Source organism: Anguilla anguilla, chromosome 14 (genome assembly GCF_013347855.1).
Source record: "Anguilla anguilla isolate fAngAng1 chromosome 14, fAngAng1.pri, whole genome shotgun sequence".
Lineage (NCBI taxonomy): Eukaryota > Metazoa > Chordata > Actinopteri > Anguilliformes > Anguillidae > Anguilla > Anguilla anguilla.
Genome location: NC_049214.1, coordinates 18235319 through 18262925, shown reverse-complemented (window position 1 = coordinate 18262925; position 27607 = coordinate 18235319). Strand labels below are relative to the sequence as shown.

Below are 27607 nucleotides of genomic sequence, written 5' to 3'. Positions count from 1 at the left end.
TTGCTGACAGATTAAATAAGTTTGTACTTTGTATAATTACACCATGTTGAAAACATGGGATTGAAACTATTAGTTGTAATAGTATTTGTTGTGGCTAAAGGAAAATACCCAATCACTGTCATATACCCAGTCACCTTCACTCTCACAAGAAAATATGTTTGCTTTCTCCACAAAGTCCTTTAATTACAAAGCAAGTATGGGTTTGGAGTCACAGTATTGCGTTCTTGTGTTTTGGTTTGTTAGCTAGTCAGTGGGCATTGGTCAGATTTTATCCCTATGCCAAGGAAAGCAAATTGTCAGTGGCTTAAGGCTATCTCTGACGGGTTGAGGAGTGTTGAGCAAGAAGCCAAGGTCTGGTCACTCTCTACATCAATGACAAATAAACAAATACTCCAACTTGCTGTCTCTTTTATATTGCTATAAATCCAGTATTGCAGTACAGTGATGTCTGTTCAATTAAAGCTAAAAACAACATAACTGCGGTTGTTTTTTGTGGAATATATTTTTATAAAATCACAATGCCTGTTTTGTTTATGGTTTTTTTTTGTTTGTTTGTTTGTTTTTTTGTTTTTTATTGTGATATGTAAAATGTGTATTTTTCACCAAGCAGTATTGTTCAAAGTTATTTGCAATTAAATATTTGTCATAAAAGAATATACTAATGGTTTAAATAATATGTGTATATAACTATTGCAATTTTGTGACAGAAATGCAGACAGCAACATGTAAAAACGCTGATTTAGCAGTTTTAACAGCACTGTCTTTTGCAATTAAATGTACACTCATGAGAAAGTCATTTTGCGTGATTTTCCACTCATTGCAGAACAGGTCATGTTCAACTGTAATTGGCAGGATTACAGGGGGATAACAGCCATTCAGCAGAGTATTCATTCTGAATTAAAAATGGTTAAGATACCCATCAGTCTGCAATCAACAATCGTTATTTTTACATATACTGTTCACACATTAAGTCTGCCCAAAAACTTAGATAAAAATATAACATCTGAAGTGCAAGCTTTCCAGCATAGCAGTGAACAGGGATAGAAACAGTGCTATGCTGATGAAATGTTCATGGAAGCAAGCCTAGACATTTGTATGCATCCATGTAATGACAGTGGTAAGCTTTTGGTGCAGGTAATGCCCTAATTACCAGGCAGGTTCATTTCTGAGTGAACCAAGATGCGCTAAATTTAGTAATTGGACCAATAACAGAGAGAGAGAATGTGAGAAGACAAGATGGTCACAGCTGACTTCAGTGGTTAAACACGTTAATTACATTCTGCACGCACAAACAGTACTGCCTACACATACAGTACCACTGAAGATACAGAGCCCTGCCCTCCAGGTGCCTACATCATTCCTTAGGACATTGTGGGAAAAATTAGTTCAGACATTTTGCATCACCACAAAACTGTATGCATGTAAAACCCAGAAGACTACGGCTTTATATTAGTTAGCAATATAGCAGAGGATGACTTTAGCATTGCTTTTATTTTGTAATTTTATAATTGCCCTAAACCTAATCGGGGAAGTATTTTGAAATGTATAACTTTACTGTATTCTCTGTAGCCTGAACTTTAAAGTCAACTTAAAACTAGGGGAAATTTGAACATATTAAAGTTTTTTTGGGTCAGAACACCACAAGCAGTATATGTTAAATAAAAAAATCCATTTATAATGGCCATTTTTCAAACTAGTATAGCTACTAGCTTTTTAAATAGGCTCTATTTATTGGAAGATTGACAGATGCCAACTGTGTACACAGATAAATAGGTAATGTTTCCCTCTGTATCAACCATAAATTATTATTGTACTACTTCTATCAGAAAAATAAACCATTTACAAAAGGTGATATGCTGAACTACAAAGGTCCAGGGCACTCATTTTTCAACATTCCATATGAACAAAATTGTAAATTGTTCGTAAATTGTGATCATTTCTAAGCAATGATCAATTTTTCAATTTGCACATATACTTGAGAATGTGCTTAAATTTAAGCACAGCTCTGACCATGCTTGCACACAGCACCACGTGGTAGAAAAGAACTGTCAATGAAGTACCATCCACCAAATGGAGAAAGGAACGATACAGTACTGTATATTGGATCAAATGAGCACAGAAAAAAAAAACCAATTATTTCTGTTATAGATGCTGAGCCTACAAATGCTATTCACTTCATAAACATAAAGCTATTTAAGCTTAATTGAATAATTATGTCAACTAGAAAGATCTGAACAAAATAGCAAATCTTGCATTGCTTGAGGATCTAGCACATGCTACATTACGCAGGGAGTGTGTTTCCAAAAACGGTAAAGATTTTCTTACTGAGAATGAAAAAGCTTAGCTCATTAGTAGATTTTCCAGAGCCTACTTTGTTGGGTCTCTGCCACCAACTTTCCCCAATATTGGAAAGGAACGCAAAACTGATCAATGTCATCCCAGTGCACATCCAAGTCTTGTCCAGCCAGGGATTTTTGGCAATCGAAATATTCGAACAGGAGATTGCGAATCGGTCTGACATTTCACAACCCACCGAGAGCAGAATATTGCCTGCAGTCCTTGATATAATTTCATTGACCCCACAATACATCCAGTTTCCATACACTGCTGCATAACAGACCCGACTGGAAAGGGACGTCCATGCCGTTGATTTCCATGCCGTTGATTTCCCAGTGTCATTGGAGCAATTGACTGCACACACGCTGCAATACACAACTTCAACATTGTCAACAGAAAAGGCGTACCCTTAATGTGCAGATCATCTGTGATTCACATTTGGCTTTGCTGAATGTAATGGCCAAATGGGCAAGTTGAACACATGATGCATTTATTGTGCAGAACAGTTCAGTCGTCCTTAGCATCCAGCGAGGGGCTGTTGCACAAGTGGCTTTTTTGTTTTATGGATAATATTTTTTGTAAATGTTTTCAAATCCAACCATTTCTTTTTAACTTTATTAAATGTTCTGTACTCTGATGAGGCAGAATTTGCTACAGCTCTGAGCTGCTCCAAAGCAATATTTTCTCCTACTACTCAAGCCAATGCTTTTCAGGGTTCTGAGAAGTATGGTTCGTTTTGCTACCACCTTGGTAAAACTTCTCTTTCATTGTCCGAAATGTATTTTTTCTTTGACTTTTTCCACTCCCGCTTTAAAGGGAAGGTTGATGACCATAAATGGTTATTGAGGGCAGTTCTTGTAAATGAGACTTGCTGTGCACAAGCATGTTGGTTTAGAACGGGTGGGATTTACCAAGGCAGATTTCACACAGGTGTGCATAAATTAAGTGCATGCACATTTGATGAATCCCCACTTTCTAGGACACACGAACATTCTAAATTCTCTTTCAGAGAATTGAGAAACTTTTCTAAGCAACATTGATAAATGAGGGCCCAGGGATCAGAAAGTAAGAGTCCTGTGTTTCCTCCACCCATGAACTCAGCCAGCTGATTACATTAATTAGCCTGAAGAATTGTGCTAATTAGCAAGTCTATGTGACTGGAACAACATATTGGGGAGGACTTTTACTTTTTGAACTCAGACTCTCAAGCAAGGCTCCCTGTTGACCTGCTATGATGTAACTGCAAAGATAGACATATTAAAAAAGCTTTGTCTTGAAAAAAAGAAAAGCTCATGTGTCCTCCAAATTGACAACAAACACATTATAAAATAATCCATGTTGTGTCCTGTTAAGTATATAAAAGGTATGTGTTCACTTTAAAAACATTTGTCCCCCACTGTTTTCAGCAGTATTTCTGGATATTTTTTTAAATTCCTGATGAACATTACTATTGCCTTTGTAAAACAGCCTATGCTCGATGTCTCTGAAGGTTCCTTAATGTATGCGAGGTCTGCATCCACTCTGCAGTGTTTTCTCATGGACTGCATGGCCAGGCTAGTGACACACTCAAAAACTAACTGTGAAACCAAAAACATTTTTATTACATATTTTAAAAGATTGGAACATGGAAAGACATTCCCCTGAACCTACATATATTACACATATTTTGTACAGCACAGCTGGTGACAGTGGAAAAGGAAAACAGTCCCAAATTGTTGGAAGCATTTCAGTAGATGAGGAAGATGAGGAAAACCTTTGCCCTGAGGAACATCTGGGGGATTATTAAAATGGTGCCCTCATGACAGAAAGGTTTTTTTTTGTGGGGGGTGGCAGGGGACCCCTGAACTTCTCTCTCACTTTTTCTTCTCCTCGATCTGCTCAACCTCACTGGACTCCTCCACCACTTTGCCATTGACCATGGTCTGGGTGACGACCTTCACAATCTTCCTGGTCCTCACATCTGGCTCTTCTAAAGAGAGGAAATTTATTATTGACACTCTAGTCAGGAAAGTATTGAAAACAAAGACTTCAGTTGCTTTCCCCACATAGCAGAGTTCAGCAATTCATTTTTTTTTTGTGTTGTTGTCATCACAATGCATCCACAGTTTCTTCTTTCACTTCTGACTTCTGATCAGTCAACACACAGTCAATAGTGTGAAAAAATGACTTGGGAATGAAAATACAATAAATCACAGTGTGAAATTTCTTAGCAACGACAGACTCCGGGTAAAACCCCCACAGAAATATGATGACGGGGCTACTCACTTGTGTGCATGGTTTCCAGAGACTACTCTGTATGGTGAGAGCGCTTCATGTGCCATTTTCATGAATATCTCGTTTGTTTGCTACCCTTGCCCTGACCTACTAGCATCCATGTGAAAGGGAATGGACAACGATCTACTTTTGCTATGAGGTCAAAGGTCAGCCAGGCGCTTGTCATCTCCCATTCTCCACTGTGGTGTGAACAAACAACTCACTCACCCTCTGTGTGACCCACCACGCCTGTTTGCCTTTCCCTTTAGTTGTGTCATTTCTTTAATGACGTCATCACTGCAAGTCACGTGGCAGCCCAGGAAATAGTATCACCCCCTTGTCACAGTGACAAACAGAGCAGCAATGGGCTCTGCCACAAATCTAAACTTGATGGGACAAGCAAGAGGGAGATATTTTCCATTCATGAGTTTCGCTCTTACTACATCTGAGTGCTGATGATATCATTCTGATAAGCTGGCGCTGCCAGGAAAAGGGCTCGGGGCAAAGGCCAAGATTTCCATATAAGGGTTTTATGCTGCTAGTCCAGGCTCAAAAAACCAGGAAATGAAGCTCCTATCATTTCTGCAGTGGCCCTGTGGTCCAGTGTCACTTGTCCATCCTCTACTGACTACTTCATGACTTCATGACATGACCCTCTGCCCATCAGCGTTAGGCAAGTGCTCACATGTCAATCAATGGCAAGGTTTCATATTGCACACTTATTTTCATCATTGTAATAGGCAGGTGAGTGATGCAACATTTCACTCCTTTTATCAAAAGGAAGCTCAGTTAAGCTATGATACTGAAGAACAGATAACTGGACTTACTTTTGGGAGGGATTTCCTTAATCCTGAAAATGAAAAAAAAAAAACAAGAGGTAATGAGTAATCCCCCAGTCAATCAAAAAAAAAGACATGTATCATACATAGTGCAGCTTCATAATTCACCTGCTCAGATTAAAAAAAATATATTGTCTATTCAGCGCATGCAGCTGCTTGTAGCATGTAAAAGCTGCGTTAGGATTACTTGGTGTATTTTCTTGTCGTAACCACAAATCCAGAAATGCCCCTATAACAGTCATTGTAAAGCCAGATGGTAATCAGAAACTCATGCAACGAGTATCTAAAATACCCATCATTATAAATAAATCCTGTCTGGGCCAGTCAAGAACATACATGAAACCTGAAATAATAAAACCCCAGAAAGTGAACTACAGTATCACTTTCAGCTCAAGCTCAGGCTCTCGCAGATGTTTTGTCGCTAGCCAGCAGGGCGGCAGCACTCACTGTTCCTCCCCCTCCAGCAGCCTCCTGTAGGTGGCGATCTCCATCTCCAGGCTCTGCTTGACGCGCAGCAGCTGTTCGTATTCGGTCTTATTGCGCTGCATGTCCAGTCGCAGCTGGGACAGGTCGGCCTCAAGCTGCGTCAGAGTGGCCTGGAGCCGCTCCATCTCCAGGGCGTACTTTTGACTCGTCTCGCTCAGGTTACCTTCCAGTGCGCCCACCTGGAAGAGGAGAAGCGCCATGTTTGAATTACCTCACAGCAAAAGCGCCTCACAGCAGGAATTTTTAATGCCTTTTTGTGGATTTAATTTCATTATCTAAGAATACGCTGTATCAACAAAGCTCTTGGTCTCCTAATCATTATCATGTACACTGTAAACATTTTTTTAAATTATTGAATTGGTATAAACTGTTGAAAATGCAGTACTTCACAAGTGTTGCTAAAATATCCAGGTGAATCAAGGGCTAGCGTGTGGGAAACACTCCACACCTTGAGCTTATTAAAGCACTTCATCAAATAATGTACTGTAAATATAAAGAAAGGTTTCATTTGAACTAACATTTATTTAATATTAGTGAGTGGGGACTTGCATGTGCAGACAGAAACAATGAGGTGTGGAAAGATGCCTTCCTGTGTAATCTGCAGTTACAAAAGAATGCCCTTGACAACATCTATTTAATCCTGACTAGGTACAGCCAGTCTGGAGATTAATCTCTTTCTATTCACAAAGCGCAACAAAAGACACTGTACCCTCATAATGCCCCTATAGAAATGAACTACGCTTGGCCTGACAGCTATCCATGTTTATGAAAGTGAGGGTTATTTATTGTTAACACAGAAAAGTTCATTCTATTAGGCAGAGGGGGCCAGATTTGGGAGGGCAGGCATGTCAGGGGGGCCTCACCTGTTTGCGCAGGCTGTCTAGCTCCACCTCCAGGGTCTGCAGGAAGCGCTGCCTCTCTACGAGGTCATTCTGAGCCCCACGCAGGGCCTCATTGCTCTCCTTTACCTCGAACTGCACAGTGTCCAGCTGCAGCAAATATAGGGAAACACCGACATTGCTTTAGTAACCGCACACATATACACATACAGGAGACAGTGACAACAGCAATGCAGGGCTATCTACAGGATGTGATCACATAACCAAGGCAAAGTCCCCTTAAACTAAGATGGCTGCCAGGCAGTCTTGGATCTGATGGGCCCACAGACCTTCTTCTTGTACCAGACTTCCGCATCCTCCTTGTTCTTCCGGACGATGCCCTCATAATGTGACCTCAGCTCAGACAGTATGCCCCCTAGGTCGGGACCCTGGGCAGCATCCACCTCCACGTTCACATCGTCTTTCGCAACGCGAGCCTTCAGTGCAGCCAGTTCCTAAAAAGAGACAGAGCCAGAGAGCGTGAAAGGGGGTAAGCAGAGAGAAAAATGAAGAGGGAAGGACAGAAAAGGGAGAGTGAGAAGACCCAGGAAAAAGAGCGCTGGAAGGAAGGGAACTGGAGACATACTGCTTCATTATTAATGCCCTCACCATGAATACATAAATACTGCATGATGCATGGTAACCGCCATAGCAACAGTATCAGATCACCACAGGGTTTGATGTTGCATCAGATTACATCTGGCCTGTTAAAAGTATCTTCTTGTATCGGTATGTTTGGCTGCATTGTGGGCACCACACCCAGGCCTCACCTCTTGCACGCCCTGAACCAGCCCACGCTACTGTAATGGATGTGTGCTCAAGTGCACCAAATAAAAACAGGAAAAGCATCTGAAGTGCATTCACAAAGCGGCCGTCTCCTTCCAGATCACAGGCACAGGTCACCAACCACAGCAAAGGGAGAACGACCAGGTCTCTGATCTCATTGTTGACATATATCACAGGCATGACAGGCATCGCAGCTGTTCAATACAACCGCTCCATCACAGAGACTGAAAAGTTTGTTGTCATGGAAATAGACTTTGGAATTTGTTAATTTCCATGGAAACCACTTCACTTAATTTAACAGTAAAATTAAAGCAGCCCTGTTAGATGTGACATAATGCTGATATTTTTCACAATCCTTCTAGGATTTGATTTCCATTTTCATATTTACATTGTTCTTTGGCATTTTTGCAATTTTATCGTAATCCACTAGAGGCCCTGTAACACTCTCTGACTACATTGAGTTGACAAACACTAAAATATGAACGTTGGAATACACAGACTTGGCAGAAACAGCCCAGAGCATGAGTCTGTTTCCCCCTCACAGAAGAAACTAAAACACAAAAGAGAGGCATCTTCAGTTACACTCTGCGCCACTGGTAGACCTGAAACTATTGCCACATTTTGCTCATGACAAAAGGTGTTTCAGGGGATGTAAACCAAGCTGCTTCATTGTGCCGTTTTCCTCAAAAACAATGATCCCCTCACCATTGTTTCTTGGTCAGTGATCACTACTGCTAGGACAAGGAGAAAATAATGGGGCAGTGGGGTTAGCACAAAGAATTCGACACTCCTCTCACTTCTTGTCAGTGATGTGAGAATACCCTTAGGGGGCGCTCTCACCTCTTCATGGTTCTTCTTCAGGAAGTACAGCTCCTCCTTCAGGCTGTCCAGGTCGGCGCTCAGCGTGGCGATGATCTGCTCGTGGTCCGCCTTCGCCTTCCTCAGAGCCTGGCAGTCCCTCTCCACTGATTGACACAGCTCAAGCTCCGCCTCCCATCTACAAGTACAGGGAGGCTAGCTGTGAACATGTGTGCACACACACACAAGCACACAGACATCCATCTACATACAGAGAGTATCTTAATGTCAATGAAGAGGGCTAATTCTACAGGAAAGGCTGACGCTCACTTCACTCTGAAGTCATCAGCTGCCAGCTTGGCATTGTCAATCTCCAGCATGATGCGAGCATTCTCCAGAGTCTTCTTCCTCACCTGAGAAACAAGGAAACAGGGTCAACAACAGGAGTGTGGACAAGCTTAATGTCAATGTACCTGCATCTACTCAGGTTTCTCAAGTTCTAACACATCTGTGGTCAACATTCACTGTTTAAAAGACTCCAGTTTTGTTTCATATAGATAGGATATGAAGATCAGCAGGGAAGTGGAGTTGTGGAAGTGTGACAATTGTCTCTTGCAGTCTGTTTCACAGTGTCAGTGCATTTGCAGATATAACAGTCTCATTCTGTGTCCATTAAGCTACCTTGAGTTACTCAAAATACTCAACTAATCATTAACCTGGGCCCGCCCTACAGTGAGCTGACAAACAGAGCTATAGTTCGCTGTGGCTTCACATCACAAAGAAACACTGTTCCTGCATAACTTTAATAGGTAATGATCTGAGGTCATTACCTGTTAAACTTATACTGGAGTCCAAACAGAGTGGCAGTGTGTATCTTTGTGTATGTGTCTGCATGCAAATGTGAATTTGGCTGTGGAAACACAGATAATGTTCATTTGTCTACTTGTGTAGCCTGTATGTATACTGTAAGTGCACACCACTGTAAGTAATAGGCGCTGACCTCCTTTTCGATGGCATGTGCCTGGGCCAACATGCCCTCTATGTCATGTCCCTTGGGTGCCCGTTCCAGCATCAACTGCTTGATCTTCAGCTCCAGGTCAGCGTTGGACTTCTCCAGCGAGCGCACCTTCTCCAGGTAGTTGGAAAGGCGAGAATTGAGGCCCTGCATGGCTTCCTTCTCGTTGATCCCTCCCACCAGACCGTTGAGTGACAGGCTCCTGGAGTCGTTGAGGCCGCTGCTCATGGACAGGGAGTGAGAGAGGGGGCTGGCGGAGAGGGAGACGGAGGCCTTGGAGCGGCTGCGGCCGCTGTCTCTGAGGGACAGGCTGGAGAAGGAGGGCTGCCGGCCTGCTGAGTAGTTCCGCACAGAGAGGGTGGATGCCATGGCGACTTCTGCGGGGAAATGTGCAAACAAACGGATGCATTGTTCAGCAGCACAACAGTATTGTTTATCAGAGGGATGTACACTGCTGTGCGTGGGTCTTCATTGTACACGTTCGTTTAAAACAACTTATTAAATAGATCTCACACACCTCCCCCCCCACCACCACATCCACCCACACACCCACCCACATACACGAACACATAACTCAGTGAAATAAAATCATCTAGAGATTAACTATGATCTTTCAATGCATTGAATAGACATTTATAAATGCTAGGAAGGATGTTTTTTTCTTATATAACATGAAAAGAACACTTAAAGAAAAAAAAAGTACAGTCGAATATTTTACAAGTACATTCTGAATACAGGCAGTAACTCAAAATTGCATACAGCACTGTGCCTTAGACTTTCATTCGACAACATACTGTATGTGGCCATGATGTCATTATTGTGGTGTCTGTGGAGGTTATCTGTCTCTAATCTGCCTAGCTGTCATTTCCAGCCGAACAGGAATGCCATATGAACTAAGCCCCATTGTAACTAATCTTCAGCTCCGGGCTGTAAAATGGTAAATCTTTGATATGACTCCCTCTACTGCCATCCAACAGAGTCTGCATCCTTCATCGACGGTGTCATCTCATTTTACTCTCTGAGACAATAGCCTCTACTTTTCTGTTTGAATTCATGTTTCAGCATCTGTGAACAGCTCCATAGGACAGCACCAGTTAATTTTATTTTGAAGTTCAAATATTCAGAATAAAATGCCAAGACTTTTAAAAATAGTAATAATAATAAGTTTGAATAACACTACACAAAATTAAACACAAAATGAAATAGTATAAAAGTACCACTTAAACATTGTTGAGCAGTCAATGGTTTTTGTTGGGCTTTGACACTTGATATAACAATAATAGTTTAGATTATATGATTTAATCCCAGTCAGGGAGCATATACATAATATTTATTACTTGATAAACATTGGAAAAACATCTTTATTTTGCACAAGGATGATGTTGATAAGCTGAATATTCTTATTTCTAAAACATAGGAAATTATCCACTTTCTAGTCTGTTTATTAAACCATTAACTAGTTTAAACTTTATTGAAGACACATCATCATTTTTAACAGGAATACCAGCAGTCAAAACCACAAAGCTATCATTTAAAAACGGGAAATAATAAAGTTTTAGTTTAATGAAGAAAATAATCCACAATTCAGAATAAGAGCTTTGATATTGATGAACTTGAAAGTTTAAAAGCCAATAGAAATGAAGGTAAAGAAGAAAAAAACTTACAAGAAGGTTTTGCAGGTGTTCAATGAATGCCCCTGGAAATAGATCAGCTCTGTACTGGCCTTGGTAATACAGCCGAATATATACAGTACTAGTAAGCCTGGTCAGGTGAGAGGAGGAGGGGCAGCCCCAGGTGGGCATGGCCTCAGAAATCTATAAACCTTCCACTAGGGGCTGGGTCAGGAGACTGAAACAAGGAGCAGGCAACGCGATACTCTGCCCTCGGCACCACAGGGAATTAAATATTCAGTGCTCTAACCTAACAGAGGGAAGTACAAATTAACCTAATAAGTAACTGTTGTGACTCAAACGCTTCTCTTTTACCCAACATGACGCACAATGTTTGTTGACATATTTAGCACATTGGGCTGTTCTGAACAGAGTCAAAGGACATTCAAACTGAAACTAAACATGTACCATGGTCTTTGTAAAAGGGAATCATATTACACACACTCAGGTAAAGGAACCGCAAACCACCACATACATGTTTCCCAGTCTCTTCTGCGTGAGACACACAGAAACAGACTCATCATGATGATTTCATGTTCATACTGTGTAATTTTGTCTTTCGTTGAACCTGCGTAAGTGCTCAGCAAGATGGAAAAATAATTATGTGTCTCATTACAGCAACTATGTTTTTTTTGGCAAGGTAACTGATGAGTCACTATGGGGGTGAAGGAGTCGGCATCTGGCTTTAGGTTGAAAGATACGATTACATGTGTCGAACATGAATACGCCACTCTCATTCCACATAACTGCAGACGTCGAAGGAATGTAACAATCATTTTATGAGACTTTGACACATGGGGGTGAGGTTTGTGCCAGAGGTGCTATACTGTGTGAGATATGTGTGGTTAGGGTGTGTGCTCAGGCCTGGGGCTAGAATCTGGAGGTTAGGGGAAATGTGTAATCTTTTTTTAATGAAAGCTAACCCCTGTCATGCTGGGAAATGTTGTCCCTTCCCCCCAGCGTCAGGTGCTGCTCACATACAATGACTTATCCATCTAAAAGCCACTTCTAGCACACCTGGTCTGTGAAGCTGATTTGTTGTTCCCTCCCACACCCCACCCTACCTGAGAAATGCCATCTATGCTGGAATCTGTCTGTGTGTCTCGTACCCACACCGAAGGAGAGGTGTGAGACTGTAGTGTCTGTCTGAAAATGATCCATATTGATAATCATCTGACATACATTTTCACTTCTGTCCCCTTGTACCCAGCTTCTTACCCTGAAGGACAAAACCTACAGCAGAGGACATTTGAGAAAGCAACAGACACACCCCACTAAAAACCCTACCCATACAACTTGGACAAAAACCTGACAGACCTGTTAAGACGACCCCTATTCGCTTTTGTTCTCAAGTCTCCCTGGCTGTTCCCACTGGATGCTCCAAGGTAGAAGCCTTTCTCAAAACAGTGGACTCACACAGACTGGTGTTTCCTGTTTCCCAAAGAACGTAATCTAAACAAGGTGTCATAGAATTTCCCCTGTTGTCTTGTCCAACTCCACGATCCAAAAAAGTATCTATCTACAAACAATAAAAGACAGAAAAACTAATATCAAAGTTAAATGAATTCAAATCCAATTTGAACAATGTATATTATGTGGTTATATATTGTGATGAGCTGATTCAAGGCTGAAAGGTCTCATCGCAATTAATAAGACCCCTTCATTAGTCCCCTTTATGAGATGTCAGCTGCCTACTATTCTCACTTTATCATTCTTTATCACATAATCCTCAAAATCACCTGACGCTCTCGAGCCAGCACATCCAGTACTTTGTATAATAATCTGCATATTCCATGAATGAATGAGCTGTAGGCAAATATTTATCCGACATATAGTGGTCCAGGACTTCCTCCAAACTGTGATACGATGGGACCATCGGTGAAATAGGCTTGGCCATTCCCGTCACATACACTGATGTAATGACTGACACTATGCCTGTGTGAATATTACAAGTCATATGCTGAAGCACTAGAATTCCAGGACTATGCTACAGATCTGTATCATTTTAATGGTGACCTCTACATTATCAAAGATGCATCAATGGAAGGAAAGCACAAGCAATTCTAATTTGAGTTTAAATTCAAATTGTTTTTCCTTAATCTAAAATCATGATAAAGATTTTAACTAAACTTATTACACCCCTAAGCATTTTAATACTCTTTTTGGCAACTCAAAGTTACCTCAGACAAGTGATGTCAATTATTTAGGTGAGCCACTTCCTACAACATTTTAAACTATAAGACTGCTTGAGTGAAAAGTTAAACAATTAGAAAATGTTCTAAAATACAAAATAAAAATGGTGAGGTGTGATAAAAATTGGGAAGGGTGTTGTTCTATAAAAATCAAGACCATGCAGGTACATGCAGTGGCGACTACTTTGTTGAGAGTTTCACTAGTGAAAAGGTTAGACAGCTAATTCTCAGGAGGTATCACTTCACACTCAAAGAAAGGAAGGTGAGCTATTGCAAAAACTAACAATGACATCAGCAGGATTGCATGAGATGTAGTCAGAGGTTCTTAAAGAGTTTTATGAGATGAAATATAAACCATCCAAAAAAAAGAAAGAAAAGTGAATTAACTTACATATAATTTCATGGAGAAAAATTAATGGGCTGGAAAAAAAATGACTGGAATAGGGCAATACAATGCCAGTGTATACAAAATATATCATACTACTCCTGGAAATTAAGAAATTAAGATCAGGTTATCACAACCCTTTCTACAAAATACTGAAAACTATAACCAATCCATTAGGGAGTTGTTCTTGAACAAAAATATAGCATTGTATGGGATATGGCCAGCATAGAATGTGAAGTGAGAGGTCATGTTTAACAAATCCTCTGGAACATTTGGAGTTGTATTAGATTTGGAGTAGATTTCCCCCAAGTGGTGGAATGAACTTACCACAATGGTCAGGAAACTAAAATCACTGCCCCACAAGGCTGTATCTTGGCTGCACGACCACTCCACCACTTCTATCATATGTAAATAATTCATTTTTCATTATATTTTTGAAAGTTTTATGTTTTTTAATAATTCTTTTGGGATGCAATCTGTATGTATTCATGATTTGTATATGGTGCTATAGGTAACTTACATTTACTGCTTTAGTGCTGTTTTATATGCATTCACTGATCTGGGAATGTTTTTGCCATTATTGCTCGTGTAATATGAATGCACACTGTTCTCTTGTAAGTTGCTCTGCACATTTACTAAATTGATATAATGCAATTTAAAAGAGTTCTAACTAATCCCAGCATGAATGAAACATTATGAAGCTAACAGTAGTAAAAGAAAAAAAACTAAAATCTGGCATATGTTAACAGGCTATCATAGGAATATCTGTCCCACAGGATCTTACAGGGCTTGTAGTTTTCCCTCAAATAGATAAATGTACTGGTAGGCCTGATGCTAAACTGATAATGTGCTGTTCTTGTATCCAAATTATAACAGGAGGACAGAAGCTGTAGAATACGTGTAGAAAAGAGAATTAACAATGGCACCAGGCTGAACCATTGCCTATGGGGGAAGGAAATTTAATCTCTTTAATTTTACTAAGAGCAGGCAGGACAGGATTGACAGATTCATAAACTATCAAAGGATTAACAAAATAGACTCAAAAGGGCACTTAGAACTAATACCTGATGAAAGAACCAGAAGGTGTGGCTGCTTTTTAATAGTATAGTAGTAGAAAATATATTTCATAGACACAAGGTCTATTTATTCACATAGACTTGATAATACATAGTAGGTTACCAGACTTTGTGGTGACGTGGTCTGAGACCAAAGCACTCAGGAATAGTTTGAAAAAACAATGTTGTCATCTCATCTGCTTTTTAAAATAGGCTCTTGTGGCTATCTCAGTTATATAAATGCTCAGAGGCGTCACTAGGCGGGTGCGGAGGGTGCGGGTGACACCGAAATTACTGCCAATAATTTTTTTGTGCAGTGTTTTGTGTAGCGACGAGTTGAATTTCTCCAAAGCAGTTTACTGCCGGTTGACTTAATTAGCGGTATTAATGTAACGAGAAGCGCTTAGTCGTTTGAATGCATAACACGCAATTCCTTGAGCCCAGACCTGCCAGCACCCCCCCCCCCCCCCTCCCCCCACCGCACCCCCCGGTCACCAACATCGGGTGACACCAGCGGTCGACCGCACGGGGGGTCACCCACCCTAGTGACGCCACTGCACATGCTTATCGTTTTATTTGTTGTTGTACTCATTTTTGTGTGTAATGCATAAAAATCATAAAAATAAATTGTGTCATTAATAAAAATATTGGCCATTGTATGGTCTTGAATAAAATCCACTACACATGAAATCAGGAACATCAACAAAGGCACATAATAAAAAAGTAGCAACTGCACAAATATGTGTGAATCAGTAGAACCTTTTCTCATTAATATTTTTTTTGTGGGTATTATCTTAATATGGTTCCCTCATAATGATTGAGGAGATATATACAAAACATGAATGAAGTCATTAGGGCATGATAAAAATTGCAACCCAACATTAGGGTTATAAATTTACAATGTAGGTGATGAAATGGTCTGGTGCAGAAATCTAATGCGCATTGGTGTGGGACCAACAGTCTTTTCTGATTCTGCATACAGAATCTTGTTTTGCTGTCAACCAATACCCTATAAACACTGAACCAATCAGAGATCAAGGCCTAAACTTTGACTTACAAATAAATGCAAGTGTTAGTTTTGTGTGCACAAGCAGAGTTTGGTAAATTGATTTTGGTGAATGGTGACCCGGCTAAACTTTGTTTGTGAAGAAAAAAAAAAGAACAACAAAATAAACATTCATTTGTAAGGCAAATTTAGGGACAAACATTGCTTCAATCCAAGCCCTGATGTCAGTGTGATAGAAAATGCACAAGGAATTTGATGACTCATCATCCAGAAATGAAGAAAAGTGATGTGAATGATTTTTTAAAATCAGCTGAGGCAAGCTAGAAGGGCTTACACTGAAATGAAAAGTAAAAACACCTGCAAATGGTCTGTAGTTAGAATGAATGAATTAATGAATGAATTTAAATAAAATATTGCACATTGTCTCTTCATGCTCAGTTTGAAAAACACTTTTGCCTTCCCTATCACTATTATATATGTTAATTGCAGAGGGTAGCCTAAATTATGGACACAAACTTTTTTATTAACACAAACCAGTACTTCATTACTTTCATGCATGGTTTGTTATCCCCTTTGTACCCCTTGCTTCAATTGTTTCTACTTCATGGAAAATTAATTAGTCCCAAAACACTGCTTGTTTTTTTTCTAGCCTGAGGCCATCATGTGGAAGGATTTAGGGTGCAGCGCTGTTGGGTGGCTACTAGCCCATTTACATTCCATACAGCCAAAGCTCCTGTGAAGTGATCTCAGCCTGTCTGAGATTAAAGAAGAGAAAACATTTGCAAATATTCAATACAATGCTACTGTCTGGAACGATGTTTCTCCACCCTTTGGACAACAAGGGCCACACATTTCAGCCAGAATGTTTCATGTGGGCAGCAGGTGGCTCTGGGCACAAAATCATCCTGCTCTGATTTCAACAGGATTCTGTGCCATTCAGAGCAATGCATGCATTTCTGAAATGCGCATGTATTGGTTCTGAAAGATTGTATTTGTCCACAACAGTATAACCTTTATGTTTTCTTTGTTAATATATGATGATTATGTTGGTGATGCTATTGATGAAAGGTATTATTATTATTATTATTATTATTATTATTATTATTATTATTTTATTTATTTATTTATTTATTTATTTATTATTATTACTATTATTATTATTATTATTATTCACGTATGAAAGTAAATCAGTTGAAGCATAAAGCAACTGAAAAAAATGTTTTAAAAAATGAACTTGATTTCCATGGTCTTTACAGAAATGATGGACCTGCAGCAGAGGGTGCTATTGGGCTATATATACATAGCTGCGGAAGCACAAGCCTTAGAAATACCCTTGAGTATTGAGGTTTCCTCTTGGATAAATCAACAAATTGGGGCCTCCAACAACTGCTAAAACATGTGCCATGTAACAAATGGAAGCTGTAGCACTGCTGTCTGTTTGATAAAGGTATCATTTTTGTGAATTTCTATTGCACCTATGCAGTCAAAGTTGCTGTTGTGAATACATTCCTGTGTTGGAATAGGTTAGTGTTAAGGGTCAGCCTTTGGATTCATTTTATATTTGAATATTGTACAGTTCTCTGGATGTGGTATTTCATAAGGGAACAATTCCCTACTTCCCCAAGCACAACTTTATTCTGTGTAAATAAGTTGCTGCAAAATGATCTGCATTGGCACTAACAATATGGCAGGGATACTAGCTTTTTTTAAATAGCTTTTTAATAATAAATTAATTGTTTATTCAAGTTGTTTGTTCAAGTTTTGTTAGAAACACTCGTTGAAATGAATACTCTCTTAATATTCCAAAAATCTATTTAAAAAATCAAAAATCCATTTAATATTATATCTAGGGCCTTGAGGATTGCTATTTGCTAATCACCTCATTAAAGATTAATGTCCATATACTTGTGATTATCATGTATAACTCTCTTGTGTCTTCTCTTCTGGGACACACAGTTGTATGACCTGAGCAAGAACTAACAAATCCAGCACTGTAGTGTTTTAATACCTGTTATAGTTGTACCATGCAGTTGTGGACTGTTATTGAAATATGACAGTCCACAAAAACTGTCACACACATACATGCATCCATATATACATACATACATACATACACACACATACACGCACACACGCACAAACACACACACGCACACATGCACACACGCACACCCACACACACACACACACACACACCGATTGACCTGTCTCATACCTATACCGGCAATCACCCAATCATGTGTACCCAATCATAACAGTCTCTGAGGCTCTGTGAGGACCACAAAGACCTGCCTATAAAAATCATGGTGCCATTATCTTTGCTAGTCTGATGTTATAGTTCTGAAAATTAATCCTTGGGTTATCAAACCTATTCATATATTAAATCATAACATTATTCATATTAATAAATGAAAGCTTGATTAATCTGAGTATATTGAATGAATGCTCCTGTTCATATTACACATATGTAATAATACACTGAACTGGGACAGACGTATCGATATCACCCATCTTTTTTCAGACACAGGAGTAAAAGTCTCCCTGTCACAGATGTTTTATGGTATGGCATAATTTAATCTCCGGTTCCACATGTTTGGATTAATCTGCTACAGGATTTCCAGTCACAGTAGATTTCTGTGAGGTATATGATGCTTTATATTGGTTTAAATGTTACAAATGAACAAAACGTCAACAAAATGGTCAGACCCAGCGCTCCATACTGTTGTTCTCGGGCCTTGTGGTGATGCGCTGAGACGGAGGACATTTCTGTGGCTTGATTGGACTCTCTCCCCTGATCTGGGAGGACCGGGACCCACAGTGATGTCTTGTTTACGCTGTTTGATCAGGACCTTCAGTCGTCCGTGCAGCCTAGCGCGACGTCACGATGGCGCTCATCGCCCCACTTGACCCCCACTCACCTCTGCCATGTCTGATTACGCCAGCCCCAGGAAACACCCTCAGAGAGGGCTGCTCCCCCCACCCCCCGGGAGAAAAAGCACCGAGCTTTGAATCGCAATTAAAACCCCATGGCACATGGTATAAAACAACTGAGAAGAAAAAAATAGGAGGAATTATATTTTTTTTTTTACAGGTATGCTATTTTCATACGAGCTGTTTCCAGGATTGCCGTATTAAACAGGGAAAGAAATCACTAGAAAAATATGAGTGGCGTCACAATTTAGCAAGCAAAATTAGAACATAAATCCATTTTTTCCTATTTTAGAGAGTCATGTATAGAATCGAGAAACATTTTTTTAATAACAATTGAATTCAGACAAAAGCATATCTGTGTAGATCTTGCTTTCAGGTCATATCTCTGAATGACGAGAGACTCCTTAGGGATTTGTATCACACTCAAGGAGGCATCTTGGGTTTTGATTTATTTGATGATGCTGACAGATATATAGAGAAACCAGTGGGGAAAATGTGGAAACAAGCTAAACCAAAGAAAGAAAGAATAGCTCAACAAAATAAGAGCAGCTACCGCTTTTGTAATCTGTTCCTCCATTATCAAAGAAAAAGCAGATTTTTTTCTCTCAGCATGTAAAATAACATTTGCTGAAATTCAGAAGACAAAATGACACAGTAGATCTGTGACTTCATTTTTGCAAATTAATAATACACTAAAGTAAATGATTAATTTGTGTCTTCTGTTTCTTGGAACTAGAATTTTGGAGTGCTGCAACAAAAGAAAAACTAAGAAATTGTACACAAAAAACTAGCCATAAGCAAGGAACAACGTACACAAATCTAAAAAAAACTCTATCTAAAAAAATCTATATAAGTATGCGGTGAAGTAAAGCAGTGATTTTATTTCTGGAAATTTCTGTTCAGGTTGACCCACTGTAATGGTCACTGCGCTCTTTCATAGAAATGAGCAGAAAAGTTTTCGGGGTGTTTTCTGTTTGCGTTCCAAATGTACAAAGTGGCCAATTAACAGAATTATCCAGCTGATATCTCGGCTTGATCTCAGAAGTGTTCAAAGCAGGGTTTGCTGGTCTTGTCCGCAGCCTGGGCTTGCTCATTTCGCCGGCCTTTGATTGGCTTCCAATTGAACAGAGGGAAAACAGTTCAATACGCCAACAAATCAGCGATAGAAATCTTTGGTGAAATTGCAAACAGATACCAGAAAATGTGAACAATACTGGAGGTTACCACCTGCACATTCGATTCCATTCATTCAGCCTTTCCCCGGCTGCAGGTTGCATGCATGCTTGAAGAACACAGCAGGCAGTCTGAAATGTGAATGGGGGAGCGGAGTGCTCCGAGATTTTATCAGTCACTGGTGAGTTTGTAACATAGAGGCCTGCGTGATTCAAACCTCCAAATCATCTGAAAACTGATGGAAACATTTGGCAGCTTAAAAAAACCTAGTTTTTATGTTAAATACATGTAGCGGGAATAAGGATGAACGGAAACACATGTTTTTACTGGGAAAAAGCATGTTTCTCCTCATATTCAACGGCACAATTCCACTTCAACATAACATAATTGTTTATATTGTGTTTTAATTAAAATCCTGGGTACATGGAACCGACAACACATATAGCCACACAATCAATGTGTCTTTACCAGCTGATAAATATTAATATAATAATAATAATAATAATAATAATAATAATAATACATGAATATATGCAGTTACAGACACTGCTACATGTAACACACTTGAGAGAACGAATGCACCTAAACATGGGTCTACACCCAATTTAAAACCATGTACTAATGTGAACAACTAGAAAAAGCACAAAGTACTACACAGATACTGTAACATACTGCAACCCCTTCGCACAAAAGTGTTGGCCAAGAGCCAGCTGGACAACTGACCAGGTCATGGCAGCAAGAGGAAAGCACTCCAAGAGGCTTTTTTTGGGCTGTCTGGTGTCAAACTGCTGCTGAAGAATGACTCTGCAAGACAGAAATACATGAAATTTGAGGTTAAGGCAAGACTACATGCTTCCAAATAAAACAAATATATGGATACTTGAAAAGCCACAGCTATTCTTCATCCCATATTTCATGTGCTTGAATGAGACGACCTGTCCTTTTTTGAGCAAAGTATCGCCCTTGGTGTCCAGTGCAAGAAATGAACGCTTCCAAAGGTTGTGCCTCTTTCACTTTAATCGTTCACTGGATGACCTGCATGCGAGCAGTTTGGAGGACAGTTCCATCTTTTGGAATATAACTTTTTCCATAAATTTTTACAGCATGCCTCCCAGATAATTGGAAGATGTTCATAAAAAGGAAAAAAAAAGTCAGTAATTAATTATAACTGCATTTTCAAACAAAATAGAATTGCATACTATATATATATATATATATATACAGACACACCCACCCACACACACAAACAGTATGTGTGTATATATATATATATATATATATATATATATATATACTGTTTATCTTTATCTGTTTATGTATATATATTAAGACTCATTGTGAACAAAATATTTTAACAGGGTTTTTACATTTGCATAAAACATTATATCATGGTCAAAGATTATATTTAAAAATATATTAAATAGAGTGTTGAGAGTTTGTCATGGAGATCAATGTAAATAAATAATGAAGTTATTGACAGGCCAATGCGGGCTATTATTGAAGAAATACAAAGAAATCATTTGACAATAATCATAACAGAATCTCAAATCACGATAATCATAGTTTATTCCTTACCAATGCTTTTTGGATTTTTATTTTTTGTATAGTGATATGCAATTTGGCGTTTGAAGAAAAATCTCAATAGTCATATTTATCCTGGAAACTATTGACATAATATAAAGTCTTCATCTCAAATAATAATTTAGATATTTCATAGGAGATGAAGAAAATATAACACGATTCCTTTCAAGATTCTATTTCTTTTGTGCGTCTTGCCTGCACAGCCTTCCAACTACAAAAGCAAAACAACATCAGCAGAAACAGAAGCAATGTGCTCCTGGTTCCTTCTGCAGTCATACTTTAACACGTTATGATTTGCCTTCATGTTTCAATATTCATGTAATAACACACTCCATTGGTACGCATACACAATGCTCTAATATTATATTTGTGTCTCGATAATATACTAGTGCATGAGACTTATACTCCACACTCCTTAATAGGTCGATTATGAATGAAAGCACAAAGATTGCTTCAACATATTTAAAATGTTCATAATACCAATAATGTCAACATTTTATACTGTATGATATCTAGTCTATTTCATTTTTAACCCAATAAACTAATAACAGTATTTAAGACAAAAAGTCAGTTAATCTGCATAAGGTCTCTAGTACTGTGTAAACATGAATATTATACCCTTGTTTTTTGACTGATAATTTCAATTGCTTTATACATTAGGCTGATTGCTTTGGTACTGATTACAGTCTAAATTCACAAATTGTATTCTAATTTCTCTTTTGCCACTGCATATTAATCAGCAAATAGACAGGACAACTCTATTATTACCAGATTATCATTATCATTCATTCATTCTACATCAATTGTCCTATTTGCAATTGTGTACTTTCAAATTATTATGATTATTATTAAAATTATGATAATTAGAATGACAGTATTCATTCCATGAACTCACTTAGGGTATAGCATTATCTGTGGTGAAATAAAATGTGTTGCATTAGGTATGGTAAACAAAATGTAAAAAAAAGGTTTGAAATTGTCTATTAAAATAGAAATAGTTCTAGTTATTAAAAATGCTAGGCAACGCACACACACACACACACACACACACACACACACAAACTGTTCATTGTTATTTCGATGAAAATTGTTTTTGAACAAAAATATGAGGGCTAGGTTTTGGGAGTACAGGTTCTTTGCAGTTACAAATTCATTTATAAAACTTACATGTAAGGATCAAACAATATAAATGAAGTAAATAAATCTTATCTGCTACAAAGTGTATTTTGTGTTTTTATTTAGTTCCTCCTGCTCCGTACCCAAACTTCGTCTTCTAGAATGTGCATGTCTTTGATGGCGTACATAGTGAATGTGGTTTATATAGCCTTGATCAACACAGACTTTAATATTCTTAAATAAAACATACCTTTTTAAAAGCAACAAGACATAAACTCCACTGGATGGAAAGCGAAACACCCTCAGCTACAGAAAAACAAGAGAGACGATGGCTCTTATCACTTTTATTTTCCGCGATTGCCTGAGCCGGCGGTGTTGATCCGTATGCAAAGCGTGTTCATGAATATGCAAAAGAAGGCCGGTAATTGCACGTCAGCGTGGCAGCGCGGTAATTTGCGGCTCGGGATCCTGCAATCAGCGCTCTATTCATTAGCACAGGAGCCGTTTCATCTGCGGCCACTTGAGTCTGCCAATCACTCCCGCAGACACATGACATTACAAAAGCAAAATGAAAAAGTTTCAATTACCAGCCAGGCCTGTGCGTGGTGTAACAACCCTAAACACTATATTTAGGCTGCTTTATGCTCTGAATAGCTGTTACTGCATTGTGAAAGAAAAGGGAGAAAAACTTAATGAAACAAAATAATCTCATGCATTTATAACAAATTTTGCTGGACTGTAGGCTACAACACGAATGCTTGTTAGCTGCTATTTGTTCTGCACTGACAAAGACAATTGCTTCATGGAACAATTGAAATATCAAATATAACAGCGTGAACACTGGCAATTATGCATGTGTAGTTCCACAACCTGGTTCTAGGGGGAGCCCAAGCAAAGCTAAACTAAACCAACAGGTCTTGTTCTTCAACAATCAATTGAATTACTTGTGGTGGTCTTTCTGGACAACACCACTCACAACATTTCTCATGTTATGATTCTGAATGTTCCACTATGTTGTGATAAGCTTTGAGAATTAGGGTAACTGTTAGCCTAAACAATAACCACGTAGGATAGCCGTGAAATATTCTACAGTATTCCCACAGCTTTTCAGTGTATTGGAAAATAAAGTACATCACTGGATATGAAGAAAATTGAATTTATCACTGTAAATCTGGACCACTTCACTTTTTCTTGGATTTCAGATCAGCTGACGTTGGCCTTGGTGTCACTGACTAGTATCAGGCTTCTCTTGGAAATAGACTGTGATTTTCCCTGTAGTAATAGCAGGCAGCACACCACCCTAAATTGTATGATTAAGAAAAACAACAGTGAAAGAGATCAACCAGAAGTCATTCTGAATTATACAGTACTTGTGTGCCAACTTTTCACTGACATAAGAAGTTATGCGCATACCCTCTCTTCTCCCTCCATGCCTGGACTGAGACGGTGTCAGAGGCCTACAGGACGTTACCGCAGCCAGCGCATCCGCTGACAGGGTGGCCGCCACGACACCCCCGATGAGGGGCCGCGGACCAGGACAGGAGACCCGGGGCGGAGTCCCGCGCGGGTGGGGAACGCAGCGTGGCGCTGTGTACGCCGCCGAGCCCATAAATCAGCGGCTGATGACCCGGGGACGCGCCGGCCCTCCCGCCCCGGCTCGCGGCCGACGGCGGGCGCTCTCCGCACCTCCTCGCCGCCGATGGAACGCGGCGAGGGGAAATCAGGCCTGGCTGCCAGCGCCGCAGGAAGGGAGTTCCCCAGCGGTAGGAAAAGCGGGGCTCGCACAATAAAGAGCCCCTGTCCTGGGGACAGTCCACGCTGTGAATCCTCCATTGTTTCCCTCTGACACCGGCCGCGGTGCGCTCCAACGCGTTTCCTCTGCCATAAATCTGCCCCTGTGCTCCTGAACTGTCTCCCTGCTGCCCCCCTATTGTCTTCAGAGGAAACCTGGGCAATGGGACAGTGCCTCCCCCCTCCCCCCCTCCCCCTCACCACTGACGACCGTGAGCCTTGAAGGGCAAGAATGCTAAAGAGAAAACACATCATTGTGTTGCTATAAAGAGATGGTGTAATGCATGCCAAAACAACAAGAAACTCATCCATGTCCAGCTCCAAAACAGGCATAGCATCCAACCTCCTTAGACACATGTATTTTACATGCCGAGGTATGAGTGGTAACACTTCACATAGAATGGAAGCACTATGTAGCATTTATAATGCCTTAATAAGCACTACATAATGCATCATAACCAGTCATAAGATTATATTAATACAAAAGGATGCAAAGATAATAGCAACAGAGTACTTCACTCATTATAATATGATATTATTCCACTAATACCATGATGTTTCTCATGACATGCTTCATAACATTATATCAGTTGTTACAAACTGGTTATTACGTTTATGTACGATTAAGGGTTATAGCTTGTACATAAAGGTGATAGCTGATAAAGGTGCTAGGATGACCTGCTTCAACTTAAATGTTACTATACCATATACTTCAACCATTAGAAGTTTCCAAGGGCATGGAAAATAATGCATGAGAAAGATGTGCATGAAATTACCTCATTAGAGGAAAAGCAAGCTCATCTTCTTTCCTTGCACACAGACTTATTCTCTTCATCCCACACTGGAGCCAGGCATGAGCCCATAGCCTCTTATGGAAACTGTCAGCTGAGATGCCAATCAATCTTCATATCTTGGTCTGATTCACTAGCAGTGAGACCGTGATTACCTGAACCAGACTGGAGAAAAAACGATGAGAATGTGTGCAGAAGCAACAGACAGAAGAAGACTCCCAGTGACCATGTGGAACACACAGCAACTGGGAGTTGCAGTACAGGGCAGGACAGCAGTTGTGAAAAACTGAAACATATTGGACTTAAAAACGAAACTTCAGAAAACAACACAAGTGCTTTTATCAAAGTCTCTCAACGGCATTGATTTCCTTAAATCTGCTCCATGTATCAAAAGGCCCAGCTGCAGGTACCAGATTTAATATTGCATAATTTCAGTCGGATGTTTGGCCAATATGCATAGAATTTGCTGTTTTTACAAGTGTGAAACAGGCAAGGCAGAAGCTGTTTGAAGTAGGGGGCCGCTGAAAAATCTGCAATGAATTAAAAACAAATTTTTTAAATCAACAAAACCTTTCTGTGAGATGACTGTTGGGGTGAACCCACCTCCACTGAAGCCTGGAAGTCCACAGATCATACAGAGGGGGAGGAAATAAGGAGTCTGCACGAGAACTTTCATATTTTAAAAAGTGAAGATGGAGCATGCTACAAACAATTATATCTGGACCCACTTACAACTGTTCTTTGTGGTCACACGACCATAATAATCCCTCTGACAAAACCACATAGTAATCAAGCATTATTAAAGAGGGAGGATCAAACTGTGTATTGCATTGTAAACTAACAATAGTCTAGTTTCATAAGCATAACAAAAGAAAATTAAATATAGATGTCGCAATAAAACAAAACAAAATAATTAACTGAAATAACATTTCTGTCTGATTAAATGCATTTAAAGTAGATGTTGTGGCAGTCTGGTCACTATGGTTAATTGGGATGGTAAATACTTTTATAGACAATTTTTCCCTTTTTCTCACAAACAGAGAATTGCTAATTGTGCCTTCGCTGTCTAATTCTCCACTTGGAGCCAGGAGGATAAGTAAGTAAACGACCGTGCCGCTCCCGCCGCTCCTGGCCCCCACACCCACGCGCGCACCGCAGCTGAAGTTCCTGCACTCTGGTGACGCAGTCGTCCCATGAGCGAGTGGCTGTTCTCCCCCCTACAGGCCACAGAGACCCACCAGAGCGCTAGCACTGATTAGGGAAGCATGACCCTCGCTGACAACAACCGGTGGACTTAGGGCCTCCACTAAGTCATTTGAGAGTCAGTGTAAAAAGCTCACAGAAAGCTGGCCACAGCACGGTGAATATGGTTTATGCCGCAAGCGTGATGGACCCTGTTGTTTTTATAGTTGGTTGCAGTTTCTTGTGTTCACACTTGAAGGGGGTAAACAAAATAAATAAAATAGTGAACGCGGTGCACAGGGTGAATGAGGGAGTTTATGGCGTTCTATTCCACGCGAAGCGACAAACCACAGCGAGGTGCGACGGTGCCCGGGGGCCGGCGTCTCGGTGCGCGCCCCTGAAAGGCCCGCTCAGGCGCACAGGAGTCCTGCCCTTCCCTGCTCCCAGACATGTACCTGTCACGCCTCTCCACACCGTGGGTGGTGCTGCAAAAGGATCATTCCGTTTGACAGCAGCTATTTCGCTAATCCAAAACAACAGCTGTAAGGACTGGTGGAAAAAAAAAAGAAAAGTGAAAATTGAATCAGCATGTAGACCTGAGGGGGGGAAAAGAACCTAACACTTTTGTTTTGAAAAAAAGAAGAAGAAGAAAGGAAAACGAATGTGATACAAGTGGTGGATTGCGCCGATATGACACAGGCTCTGCTCGGCTGCCAGGCCGCTCAGGGCTAGGAGCTACACGGAAACAAAATATTCACCGTGGGGCCGACGGGGTCCCGGAGGACAAGCTGAGGTCCAGGAGTGGGCTGCCCACACCAGCTTATTAGCATCCAGGCTATGCAGTCACAGGATAGGGTAAAATACTTACAGCACAAATTAGCTCATTATGCATCTGATCGAGCTTTTCCAAAAAAGAAAAAAAAAAAAAAAATCCCAGGGGGTGGCTCTCTTATTCAAGAACACCTTAATACAATACATTAAATCAAAGTCCATACAAATGCTGAAAATGAATATAAATGGGTCAGTTTTATTCACTATGGCAGTGATTTTCATATTGATATATATTGGTATGTTGAGTCAATGTCATGTGTACCATAAGGATAGTTGAAGTGGACTGTCTGCCTCTTGATTGCATCAATTAGCGTTCTATTCATCACCAGCAGAGGGAAAGAAATAATTGGGTAGGCAGCGATGATTACAAATTCATATCTTCATTTTACAGCCAACACACTGCTGCAGCAGAAAGTCTGAATGCTCTCTGTGCCCGCTCGTGTGCCCCCCCAGGTGAAAAAATGAAAAGAATGGTGAGATGTGCAATGGCAACTGCAGTCACATCTTTGCC

At 40.0% G+C, this 27607-nt stretch overlaps 1 protein-coding gene across 1 annotated transcript; it reads right to left on the bottom strand.

Moving 5' to 3' along the window:
* Positions 1 to 3915: 3915 nt before the first annotated feature.
* On the bottom strand, positions 3916 to 11160 carry si:ch211-243g18.2 (uncharacterized protein LOC559906 homolog). The gene is made up of 9 exons (XM_035390132.1): positions 11057 to 11160; positions 9378 to 9769; positions 8708 to 8790; positions 8420 to 8576; positions 7084 to 7248; positions 6779 to 6904; positions 5877 to 6094; positions 5418 to 5440; positions 3916 to 4306 (listed from the first exon to the last, which is right to left on the bottom strand). Exons 2-9 carry the CDS (start codon positions 9759 to 9761, stop codon positions 4191 to 4193), a joined length of 1272 nt encoding a protein of 423 aa, XP_035246023.1. The 5' UTR covers positions 9762 to 9769; positions 11057 to 11160; the 3' UTR covers positions 3916 to 4190.
* Between the last annotated feature and the right edge of the window lie 16447 nt (positions 11161 to 27607).